This window comes from Nycticebus coucang, chromosome 8 (genome assembly GCF_027406575.1).
Source record: "Nycticebus coucang isolate mNycCou1 chromosome 8, mNycCou1.pri, whole genome shotgun sequence".
NCBI lineage: Eukaryota > Metazoa > Chordata > Mammalia > Primates > Lorisidae > Nycticebus > Nycticebus coucang.
In genome coordinates, this window is record NC_069787.1 from 20,506,142 (window position 1) to 20,519,902 (window position 13,761).

Here is a 13,761-nt window from a genome sequence, read left to right on the forward strand (position 1 = left end):
TGAAATTGAAAACAAAAGAATAATACAACAGATCAATAAATCAAAAAGCTGGTTTTTCGAAAAGGTCAATAAAATAGATAAACCTTTGGCCAAACTAATCAGGAAAAAAAGAGTAAAATCTCTAATCTCATCAATCAGAAACGACAAAGACAAAATAACAACAGACTCCTCAGAAATCCAAAAAATCCTTAATGAATATTACAAGAAACTTTATTCTCAGAAATATGAAAATCTGAAGGAAATTGACCAATACTTGGAAGCACGTCACATTCCAAGACTTAGCCAGAATCAAGTGGAAATGTTGAACAGGCCCACATCAAGTTCGGAAATAGCATCAACCATCCAAGCCTCCCCAAAAGAAAAGCCCGGAACCAGATGGTTTCATGTCAGAATTCTACCAAACCTTTAAAGAGGAATTAGTACCTATAAGACTCAACCTGTTCCAAAAGGCAGAAAAGAAGGAAGACTACCCAACACGTTTTATGAAGCAAACATCACCCTGATCCCCAAGCAGGAAAAGACCCAACAAGAAAAGAAAATTATAGACCGATATCACTAATGAATATAGACGCAAAAATATTCAACAAGATCCTAACAAACAGAATCCAGCAACACATCAAACAAATTATACATCATGACCAAGTCGGTTTTATCCCAGGATCTCAAGGCTGGTTCAATATACGTAAATCTATAAATGTAATCCATCACATAAACAAATTAAAAAACAAAGACCATATGATTCTCTCAATTGATGCAGAAAAAGCTTTTGATAATATCCAGCATCCCTTCATGATCAGAACACTTAAGAAAATCAGTATAGAAGGGACATTTCTTAAACTGATAGAGACCATCTACAGCAAACCCATAGCCAATATCATATTGAATGGAGTTAAATTGGAATCATTTCCACTCAGATCAGGAACCAGACAAGGCTGCCCATTGTCTCCATTGCTTTTTAACATTGTAATGGAAGTTTTAGACACTGCAATTAGGGAAGAAAAGGTGATCAAGGGTATCCATATGGGGTCAGAAGAGACCAAACTTTTGCTCTTCGCAGATGATATGATAGTATATTGGAAAACACTAGGGACTCTACTACAAAACTCTTAGAAGTGATCAAAGAATACAGCAGCATCTCAGGTTACAAAATCAATATTCATAAATTGGTAGCCTTTATATATACCAACAATAGTCAAGTTGAAAAAACAGTTAAGGACTCTATCCCATTCACAGTAGTGCCAAAGAAGATGAAATATTTGGGAATTTATCTAACAAAGGACTTGAAAGATCTCTATAAAGAGAACTATGAAACTCTAAGAAAATAAATAGCTGAAAATATTAACAAATGGAAGAACATACCATGCTCATGGCTGGGAAGAATCAACATTGTTAAAATGTCCATACTACCCAAAGCAATATATAATTTCAATGCAATCCATATTAAAGCTCCACTGTTATACTTTAAAGATCTTCAAAAAACAATACTTGGTTTTCTATGGAATCAGAAAAAACCTCAAATAGCCAAGACATTACTCAGAAATAAAAACAAAGCAGGAGGAATTACGCTACCAGACCTCAGACTTTACTACAAATTGATAGTGATCAAAACAGCATGGTATTGGCACAAAAACAGAGAATTAGATGTCTGGAACAGAATAGAGAACCAAGAGATGAATCCAGCTACTTACCGTTATTTAATTTTTGACAAGCGAATTAAAAACATTCGGTAGGGAAAAGATTCCCTATTTAACAAATGGTGCTGTGTGAACTGGCTGGCAACCTGCAGAAGACTGAAACTGGACCCACACCTTTCACCATTTACTAAGATAGACTCTCACTGGATTAAAGATTTAAACTTAAGACATGAAACTATAAAAATACTAGAGGAGAGAACAGGGAAAACCCTTGAAGAAATCGGTCTGGGCGAGTATTTTATGAGGAGGACCCCCTGGGCAATTGAAGCAGCTTCAAAAATACTCTACTGGGACTTGATCAAACTAAAAAGCTTCTGCACAGCCAAGAACACAGTAAGTAAAGCAAGCAAACAGCCCTCAGAATGGGAGAAGATATTTGCAGGTTATGTCTCCGACAAAGGTTTATTAACCAGAATCCACAGAGAACTCAAACGCATTAGCAAGAATAGAACAAGGGATCTCATCGCAAGCTGGGCAAGGGACTTGAAGAGAAACTTCTCTGAAGAAGACAGGCACACGGCCTTCAGACATATGAAAAAATGCTCATCATTAAATCATCAGAGAAATGCAAATCAAAACTACTTTGAGATACCATCTAACTCCAGTGAGACTAGCCTATATCACAAAATCCCAAGACCAGAGATGTTGGCGCTGATGTGGAGAAAAGGGAACACTTTTGCACTGCTGGTGGAAGTGCAAATTAATACATTCCTTTTAGAAAGAGATATGGAGAACACTTAGAGATCTAAAAATAGATCTGCCATTCAATCCTGTAATCCCTCTACTGGGCATATACCCAGAAGACCAAAAATCACATCATAACAAAATATTTGTACCAGAATGTTTATTGCAGCCCTATTCATAATTGGTAAGTCATGGAAAAAGCCCAAGTGCCCATCGATCCACGAATGGATCAATAAATTGTGGTATATGTACACCATGGAATATTATGCAGCCTTAAAGAAAGATGGAGAATTTACCTCTTTCATGTTTACATGGATGGAGCTGGAACATATTCTTCTTAGTAAAGTATCTCAAGAATGGAAGAAAAAGTACCCAATGTACTCAGCCCTACCATGAAACTAATTTAGGGTTTCACATGAAAGCTATAACCCAGTTACAACCTAAGAATAGGGGGAGGGGGGAAAGGGAGGGGAGGGAGGGGGGAAAGTGTTTAGAGGGAAGGGGATTGGTGGGATTACACCAGCGGTGCATCTTACAAGGGTATATGTGAAACTTGGTAAATGTGGAATGTAAGTGTCTTGGCACAGTAACTGAGAGAATGCCAGGAAGGCTATGTTAATCAGTGTGATGAAAGTGTGTCAAATGGGGCGGCGCCTGTGGCTCAAGGGGTAGGGCGCCGGTCCCATATGCCGGAGGTGGCGGGTTCAAACCCAGCCCCGGCCAAAAAAAAAAAAAAGAAAGTGTGTCAAATGGTCTGTGAAGCTAGTGATGCCCCATGATCCTATCAATGTACACAGCTATGATTTAATAAAAAAAATAATAAAAAAAGAATAAAAATTTCGGCAGTTGATTATCACTGTTATCCTACCAAAGGGCATTTTTATCAAAATAGAGATTGTTGAGAATTTATGAAGAAGTGATGAAAAATTAAAGTTTAAATGACGATATAGTTCATGTATTTTAAGCAGTTTCCATTTGGTAGAAGACTTTCATTTAGTCTCTACTTTTTCTGTTTTCACAGTCTAGTAGATCTTCTTGGATATAACAGGAAACATTTCAAATATGGCACCACTACAGTTACTGGACAGAAAGGGCAGAGTGTTGTGGTTCTTGTGTTTGTTTTATAAAACGTAAGACTTAGAGCTTTACATCCTTAAATCTTCAGAAAAGAGATCAGTTAATGAATATGGGCCATTTTACCCACTGCATGAACAGTAATAGCAATGCTTTTGAGGATCAATGGTTATATTCCTTTGACCCCCAAAAAGGAAAATTTGATGAAAGGACAGAAAAATTGATTTCTCCTATTTGTCCAAATGGAAGCATAAAATTTCTTCTCAATTGAAATTTTCCTCTTTTTAGGAAAGACAAAATACTATGTTAACTAGGGAAAATTCTAGTTACAAGTATATTTAAAAACAGAATAAAATGTAGGATATAATAATGTAGGCAATTTTAAAACATACTTTTGTTAAAAAGTGAGAGACATGGGTGGCACCGTAGCTCAGTGGGTAGGATGCCGGCCATATACACTGAGGCTGGTGGGTTTGAACCTGGCCCAGACCAGCTAAAACAACGACAACTGCAACAACAAAAACAAACAAAAAAAAATAATAGCTGGTCATTGTGGAAGGCGCCTGTAGTCCCATACACTTGGGAAGCTGAAGCAAGAGAATTGCTTAAGCCCCAGAGTTTGAGGTTGCTGTGAGCTGTGACATTACAGCACTCTACAGAGGGTGACATAGTGAGACTCTGTCTCCAAAAAAAAAGTGAGAAACTTAGAAAAAAAATATATGGTTATATAAAGCAAAGTGTATTAATTTAAGATGTAGATCTTATTATCAAGAATAGATTTGGAATCCATAACTCTATAGAAACTCAAGGGTGAAGCAAATGAATATACTGTATGGAGTTTTCTTTACCAGAGAAACAAATTTATTATTATGGAGTTTGATTTAAATCATATATGTCTTCTGGGGGTCATCTACTATCTAAGCAGAGACATAAATAATTATTTTGGTGGAATCATTTCAGTCTCTAAACAAATTTTTTTCTATAACATAAATTTCTGTATTATTTTGTTCCCTATTAGATTCCCAAGTGACGGTGTTAGGTAAAATGTGGAAATCAAGTAGTATAATTATCTTTTACCTGAATCTCAAAGTGGTCACCAGCCTCTGGTCATTTAGATCCACAAATCTCTATATTCTCTATTTATTTCTACAGATGTAAATACATTCAGATACAATATTGGCAATGTATTTGCATGTGTATATGTATCTGTAGGTATGTATGTGTGTGTGTATCTTTATAAAATCAGAAACAAGGCCATCCCCCAAATGGTCAACCTATGGGAAATTATGTGTATACCAGAGGATCTCTGGTATAGACTAACCTTTGGAACACAGGACTTGCAATGAGAAGCAGATCTAATTATTAATTCATGTATCTGCTGGTGACTAAAGTAGTTTCACAAGATGAGCTTCGGGCATATATTTATTAATAAAATTTCAGGGAAATTACTTTTTCAAAGTAACAGAGAGCATAGAGATTTCCATGAGCCCTGCAGGGGTGGGAGCTAACTTTTTGGCTCCCTGCTAGACCCTTGGGGGCACAGAAGGAAGTGCAAAGGGAGAAATGCGAGCCTTCCCCTTTACCCACACCAGCAGATGTAATTACTCTCAAACAAGGCTTTTGCCGAATCCAATACAAAACATTTCAGTTCTTGGAAACACTACATATAAAGGATACAAGAAGCAGTATGTCTATTGTTCATCTGCTAATGTCCCCAAATGTCACCAAGGTAATTACTTGGATGACATTTATGTGATGCAGCTGGACATTGTTACAGTTAATATAAAGCCTGCCTTTGGCAACCACTTTATTTCCACCTACATCAAACTGTGGGTGCATGATCGCTTTTCTTGGGAGAACCCCCGCCTTCCCCATATGACATCTCTGACCTCAATTTTTCCTTCCTGTTCTCTGAACACTAATATCCACTGCAAAAGGAAAAAGAAAAATGATGCTATGTCCTGTATCTTTATCATAATATTTATATCTTGGACTTTTAGAGATGATTCTAAAAATAATTTCTAACATATAATAACATTGATACTTTCTTTGAAACAGTTTTCAATTATCCCTAGGAGTCTAGAATTACAATACTCACATCTGTCAAAGCTTTTTACCTCCATAAAATTATTATACTCACTCTCAAAGTTCACATTATTCGAAAAGTTGGATTTTTAAAATATGCATATTATAAGAATATATTTTCAGAGGCATAGAGTATAGATCCCCCCCGCCACAAACTCACATGCAAACTGTAGCTTTGCCTTCCGACTCAGAATTGTCCCCAGAAGATTGGTGGCCAGGCACTGGTACGTGCCAATATCGTGATCTGTGTGTGGGCTGCTGATTGCCAAACTGCCTCCATCCAACCTGTAGTGATAACTCATGGAAAAATCAATATCTGTGCCATTTTGCTTCCACCTTCAAGGGAAAAAAATCAAATTACATTTACAATAAACAGACTCAATCGCTCTTTGTCTTAAACAACATGCAGATTTAATTCCTGGAAATATAGAAACAAACAAATAACCAACCAAAGGAAACACAGTTGGATATGGAAATGATCCTACCAATTTCATTGATAAACTCAGTAATATCAATAATGATTATTTGTAAGATGTACTCTTTGCATTTTACAAAAATATTCACCAAACTATATACAAACAGAGGCAATGTCTTTTATTAACCTGGATGGAGTTGGAGAACATTCTCCTTAGTAAAGTATCACACGAATGGAAAAACAAGTATCCAATGTTCTCAGTACTAATATGAAACCAGTAGACAAACAAATACACACCCACACATAAAAACTCAATTAAATGCAAGTTGGCAGGGAGGGGGAAGGGGAGAGAGGGATTGGTGTGCTCTGACCTAAGGGGAGCAATGTAAGGTTACATGGCACACCTCCTAGGTGAGGGGCACAATTACAACAGGGGCTTTAACCTAACAAAACCAAACAATGTAACCTAATTGTACCCTCTCACTAATCTGAAATTAAATTAAATTAAATTTTAATTTAAAAAAACAAACAAAAAGAGACAACAGAACTCTTGAAGTGAGAAATAAAAATGAGACATTCAATCAATAATACCAGCCATCCTATTCTTTAAGTTCCTTTTCAAATAACACACACCACACCTGCACACCTACAACTAAACCCTCAAAAGTGAATGTCAAAGGTGACTTAAAGATAGAAATCCAAGAAGGGTATATTACAAATGGCAAGAAAAATTCCACAGTGCCAATTCAAGGCTGCAAACAAAACAATGATAACCTGACTACTTTAGAACATGATTGCCTCTGTTAGTTCGTTATTTGAAAAATCAATCATGTTGAGGGTTGGTGCCTGTGGCTCAAAGGAGTAGGGCATCTGCCCCATATACTGGAGATGGCTGGTTCAAACCTGGCCCTGGTCAAAAACTGCAAAATAAATAAATAAAATAAAATAAAAATAAAACAATCATGTTGAAAATATTTCAACAGTCCATAGAAATGCTGAACTAAAATTATACTTTAGTAAAGCAAATGCTGTTTGAAAAGTTTTTATTTTAGGAAGCAAAAGTCTCTTGCCTCAGCTATTAGTCAACACTCCTTTAGCACATGAATTAACTAACTGAAGGGCCTTAGAGTTATATTTATTTTCAAAGAATCATAAGTAGTTTTAAAAGTTTTACTTGGACACTTGAAGACAAATATATACCCAGTAATCATCTCTAACCAAACCCACTTCTTCTTCCTTTTCTCTGTCAGCTCCATCAAACTCTCCAAACATTTTGAAATAGAAATCTTACGTATTTAATGAGATATATAGCCTAGGTCACAAGATGTTGTGAAATCATATAAACTATTTAAGAAAGCAGACATTTAAAAATATTGAATATTCCAATGAAGGACTTATAAGGGAAAAATAAAGAAAAAAATATTGAGTTATTGAGTGACAGCCAATTGTAGGCATGGAAAAATACCATTTGCCATCCATTGCTGGGTTCATGGCCAAGACCTTTATAACAAAGGGCAGATTAATAATAGAAAAACATACAAATTGATTTAATATGAGTTTGACATTATACGAAAGCCTTCAGAAAAAATAATAATAATGAAGAATATGGAAGCCTGTGGATTTTCATGCCAGTTTGGATGCAGAAAGGAAAGTCATGCAGAAGTATGACTGAACAAAGGGGGCCTGATCTAATGGTAATGAACTGGGGGGAACTTAGCAAAGCCTGTTTATTCAGATTCTTCTTAGTGTCTCTGTGTCTTTGAGGGAGATAAGGATATTCCTTTCCTCTGGGCATTCTGAGCTACCTCTGGAATGAAGTTTTCATGACCTGCATCAGGGAAGAAGGTTAAGGTGGGAAGCACCTTCCTGCTTGGCATTTTCTCAAATGTCAAGATGCTATATTTGGGGGTAGCATGTTCTGCATCTTGTCACAGTCCTAAAAAAACAAACAAACAAGTAAATGGCCTCTTCCTATGAAATACAGCCAGTTTCTAAACCATGTATTTAGGGTCTGTGCCAGCCGTGCTATGATTCTTGCCTTCATACTGAAATCCTATTAAAAATATAGTAGAACCTCTGTGAGTTGACCACCCAAGGGCTTTAACTAACTGGTCAATGTACAGAGGTGGTCAATATAAGGAACTAGGCCTACTGTACTGATACACACATGTCATGCATATACGGTCTATGACAATTAAGGAGGTGGTCAATGTAGGGAGATGGTCAACTACGGAGGTTTTACTGTATTTTGTTGGGGGAAGCTAAGTATAAGAAATGAATGACATAGTACAGAATTAATTCAAATGTTGTTGACTTGTTGGGATCATCTTGAAACATCCCATGGGGAGAGTTGGAAGAAAGCCTACCAAAGTAGAAAAGAAAATAGACTTAGGTAATCTTCCACCTGTAAAAGATGTGAAGTGATGGATCGAATATCAAATCAATCACAGGATATGAACCAACTCTGATACTTTTAAATTATTTAGGCATTTCCTGGGCACCTCAGCTTCTCTTTAATGAAAAAAGTTGAAAAACATCAGTCAAAAATACATTTCATTTACTTGGATTTTCTGCCTTTTTTATTCCCAAAGTAATTTATATAGACTGCTTTTAATTTTCTACATTAGGGGAAGAAAAGGGGAAAAAAAAAAAAACGAACTTTTTCTTTTGGCCTATCTCAAGAGGCCAATATTCTCAATGGCAGAACTGTTCCACTGTCTTTCATAATTTGCTTACAGGGCACAATCCTTGGACCTCCATGTTTCCTATCATTTTCAAAGCAAAGGATATACCATACTTAGTTTGTTAGCTCTCTTTAATTTTGGAATCAATCACTGAAATAACTGCTGCCATCATTACATGCTCCTAATTAAGCTCAGTAATTGTTTTTCAACAGAAATTCAAAGTTGTTGGCTTAGCCGCAGCAAATGAATTTTTCACAGTATCCCCATAATCATCCTGATGGCTGTGGTACAATGATTATTAAACCACGCATACAGATCATGGGTTCAACTCCTGGTGTGGGCTTTGTCCTAATTAATATGTTTAAATCAATGGAGAAACAGTATTAATAAATTCAAATGATTCTCATGAGCACGCTACTGATAGCACTGCATAATCAGGGGTCTGATGCAGACTACGAAATGTGTTTTAAATGATTATGGTAAGCATGTGAATTAATGTCATATTAGTTCCAGGAAACATAATGGATCTCGACTAAAATCTTGACCTTTTGATGGGGAACATTCTTCATGATTAAGTAGTTCAGCCCTGTGTCAAGAATACAATGACTGGCCCCATGCAGTGGCTCGTGCCTGTAATCCCAGTACTGCAGGAACCAAGGCAGATGGATTGCCTGAGGTCATGGGTTCTAGACCAGTCTCAGCCAGAGCAAGACCTCATCTCTAAAAATAGATGGGCATTGTGGTGGGTGCCTGTAGTCCCAGCTACTTGGTAGGCTGAGGCAAGAGAATTGCTTGAGTTCAAGAGTTAGGTTGCTGTGAGCTATGATGCCATGGCACTCTACCAAAAGTGAAAAAGTGAGACTCTGTCTCAAGGAAAAAAAAAAGAAGAAGAATACAATGGCTGGAGGCTGTGTTTGTGTGCTGTCCTTCCATAATCATGTACGTGTGTGTTGGTGCTTTTCAAAACTGCTTTTCAAAACGTTAAAAAAACAATTCATGTTTCATTCTAAAACAATTGATGTAATTTTAGAATTACATGAAGTGCTTGATAAATCCATTTCTCTCTCTTCTTTAGAGTTTTATTTTCTTTTTATTTGACAACTAATGATCGTGCATATTTATTTGACAACTAATGGTTGTGCATTATTATGGAGAATAATGTAATGTTTCCATAGATGTGCATGTACATTTTATACAAATCAAATCAGGATAGTTACCATAGTTATCATCTCCAACATTTATCATTTTGTTGTGGTGAGAATATTCAAAATCCTCTACTTTAGGTCTTTTGAAATATACAATACACATACATTAGTATTAAGTATAGTAGTTTTACTGTGCAATAGAACAATAAAACTTATTCTTCCTACCTAATTATAACATAATGCCCTTTGACCAAAGTCTTTTTTCCCTTTCCTTCCCTCCCCCAGCCACTGATAATCACCAGTTTTACTCTTTTAACTTTTGGGAGCCCACATATGAATGAAATCATATGGCATTTGTCTCTCAATGCCTGCCTTATTTCTGAACCCCTTCCCAGACTTATCCAGGAGAACACCAAAATCTAAATTTTAGTTCTCTCTTGGTGATTATAACATACAACAAGTTTGAGACCATTGCCCATGTGGAAAGGGTCCTAGACATAGCTTTGACATTTCCTTGCTGAATATCCTTGGAAAAATCATCAGATTTCTCCAGAAATCATTTCCATCAATTATAAAATTTGCACAATAATATATATTTTGCATTATCTCATGGGGTTGTTAAGAAGATCGAGGGGGAAATGAACAAAAAGGGTAGACAGGCAGAGAGATTACTCTTACGGTTTTTCCTTAGAGGACTGGAGCTTTTCCAGACTTAAGGATTTCTCACTGACCTGTCCTGTCTCAGGACAAAGTAGACAGAAATATGGAAAGGAGTCCCCTCTGGTGACCACATGAAAGGGGATGTGTCAGAAATTCTCAGTGGTATTGAAAATATGTTTCTGATAGCAAGCACATCTATGAAGAAATAATTGATGTGTTTGTCATTTCATTTTCCCAAATAAAATACAAATTCTGAGATGAAACTAAGTTCATTGTGTCTGATTTTCCTAGCCTTTCTAGGTATCAGCAATCCTTCCCTAGCACAATATTTATGCAACCTACATGCAGGGCTTACTGGCAGGACTTCATAGTCTCGTGTTACCCAGTCTTTGGAAAAACAAAGGGTAATGCTTTCCATGGGAAAGCTTTTGTCCACACTTGCTTCATTTCTATATCTTCTTAATGTCACTATCCTGTTTGAGAAGGTGTTTACTGCACTTGAAATGACTTTAGCCAACTGGCTTCGTAAGCTGCTTCGAAAATCTGCTTTCAATATTCCTTCTTTTTCCCTATGAGATTTCCTGTGCTATAGGGAATTGACTACAAGAAAGAAAATACATCTTAAAATCAAGCACATCCTCATTTCATAAGAAAGCTGATGCTAGGAGAGAGAAATGATTATTCAGAAGGAAGGAAAGAGCTGTGACTAGAAATGATAACTCTCAGTTTTGAAACAAGGCTTCTTTCACATTGCTTCACACTGTACCCAAATAACCTCAAGTAATGTTAGGAGCGGAGAATCCTGAAGACATTCCCTCTAGGACACACATAGACACACACAGACTCACACACACATAGGTGAAGGTGGCTATAAGGTTTTTTAAAACAAAATTTAAGTTCCGTGGGCTGATGAGAAGAATGTGTATTCAGTTTTGTTGGGATGAAATGTTCTGTAGATGTCTGTTAAGACCAGATGTTGAATGGTTAAGTTTAAATGTAAAATTTCTTTGCTTAGCTTCTTTTGGGAGGATCTATCCAGCACTACTAAAGGGGTGTTAAAAACTCCAACTACTATGGAACTAGAGGAAATCAAGTTGCTCAAGTCTGTTAGAGTTTCTCTTATAAATGGAGGTGTGTTCTGGTTGGGTGCATAAATATTAATAATTGAAATAACATCATTTTGAGTATTAACTTTAATAAATATGAAGTGTCCATCCTTATCCTTCCTTATTTCAGCTGGTTTAAAGACATTTGCGTCTGCGAATAGGATTGCAACACCTTTTTTCTGCTTTCTATTTGCCTAGAGTATAGATGACCATCACTTCACCTTGAGACTATATCTGTCTTTTAATGTAAGATGCAATTCTTATATGCAGCAGATGTCTGGCTTGAGTTTTTGTATCCAGTCAGCCAACCTGTGCCTCTTTAGAGGACAATTTAAACCATTCACATTAATTGAGAGTATTGAAGTGTTTCGAGAGTCCGGAGGACATTTTTAATCCTTTTGTGACAGTGGAAGTTGGAATTTGATGAAAATTTTCTGGGTGGGTTTACTTTTATGGTGGAGGATTATGCTGGTCTTTATGGAGAATAGGTCTGAGAATATCCTGGAGAGCTGGTTTAGTTATGGCAAATTTCTTCAACATGTGAATGTTATTGAAGTACTTAATTTCTCTGTCATAAATGAAACTCAGTTTAGCTGGTTACAGGATCCTGGGTTGAAAGTTATTTTGTTTTAGGAGATTAAAAGTTGATGACCATCCTCTTCTAGCTTGAAAGGAGAGATCTGCAGTTATTCTAATATTCTTCCCCCTGTAAGTGATGGTTTTCTTTCGTCTGTCTACTTTCAGAATTTTCTCCTTCATATTAACTTTAGTGAAATTGATTATGATGTGTCTGGGGGGATGTCTTATTCAAGTTGAGTCATGCTGGAGTTCTGAAACTGTCTGCTATCTGAATTTCAGAATCTCTTGGCATGTCTGGAAAGTTCTCTTTCATAATCTCATGGAGAAGAGACTCTGTGCCTTGTGAAGCCACTTCGTCACTCTCAGGCATCCCTATAAGAAGAATATTGGTTTTCTTTGAATTATCCCAGAGCTCTCTGAGAGAGCGATGTGTTTTTGCCCTCCATTTTTCTTCCTCTTTGAGAGTTTGGGAGTGTTTGAAAGCTTTGTCTTCAATGTCAAAAATCCTTTCTTCTGCTTGCTCCATTCTGTTACTGAGGGATTCTACTGTGTTTCTCAGATCTTTGAGGGCTGCAACTTCTTGTCTCAATGTGTCAAAATCTTTGGTCATTTGGTCTTTGATTTCATTGAATTCTTGAGATATCTTTTGGGTTACTGCTTGGAATGCTAATTTGATCTTATTTGCTATCTAGATTTTGAATTTGATTTCTGATGACCACAGTTTAGGCCACAAATCTAACCTTAGCAAATTTAAAAAAATAGAAATTATTCCTTGCATCTTCTCAGACCATCATGGAATAAAAGTTGAACTCAAAACAACAGGAACCTGCATACCCATAAAAAATATGGAAGCTAAACAAACTTATGCTGAAGGATAGATGGGTTATAGACGAGATTAAGAAGGAAATCACCAAATTTTTGGAACGAAACAACAATCAAGACACGAATTACCAGAACCTCTGGGATACTGCAAAGGTAGTCCTAAGAGTAAAGTTTATAGCACTGAAAGCTTTCCTCAAGAAAACGGAAAGAGAGAAAGTTAATAACTTAATAGGACATCTCAAGCAAATGGAGAAGGAAGAACACTCCAACCCCAAACCCAGCAGAAGAACAGAACTAACCAAAATCAGAGCAGAATTAAATGAAATTGAAAACAAAAGAATTACACAACAGATCAATAAATCCAAAAGTTGTTTTTTTGAAAAGATTAATAAAATAGATAAACCTTTGGCCAACCTAACTAGGAAAAAAAGAGTAAAATCTCTAATTTCATCAATCAGAAATGGTAACGATGAAATAACAACAGACCCCTCAGAAATTCAAAAAATCCTTAACGAATACTACAAGAAACTCTACTCTCAGAAATATGAAAATCTGAAAGAAATCAACCAATACCTGGAAGTACTCCACCTACCAAGAATTAGCCAGAATGAAGTTGAAATGTTAAACAGGCCTATATCAAGTTCTGAAATAGCATCAACTATAAAAAATCTCCCTATAAAGAAAAGCCCAGGACCAGATGGCTTTATGTCAGAATTCTACCAAACGTTTAAAGAAGAACTAGTACCTATACTACTAAACCTCTTCCAAAATATAGAGAAAGAAGGAATATTACCCAACACATTCTACGGAGCA

The 13,761-nt window shown here is 36.4% G+C and overlaps 1 protein-coding gene across 2 annotated transcripts in view; it reads right to left on the reverse strand.

Moving 5' to 3' along the window:
• CNTN6 (contactin 6) overlaps positions 1–13,761 on the reverse strand; it is a 353,237-nt gene that overhangs the window by 199,834 nt on the left and 139,642 nt on the right. For both annotated transcript variants that reach the window (XM_053600445.1, XM_053600444.1), the window contains exon 4: positions 5,698–5,873. In XM_053600445.1, coding sequence (XP_053456420.1) covers positions 5,698–5,873 — 176 coding nt within the window. The remainder of the gene's footprint in view (positions 1–5,697; positions 5,874–13,761) is intronic.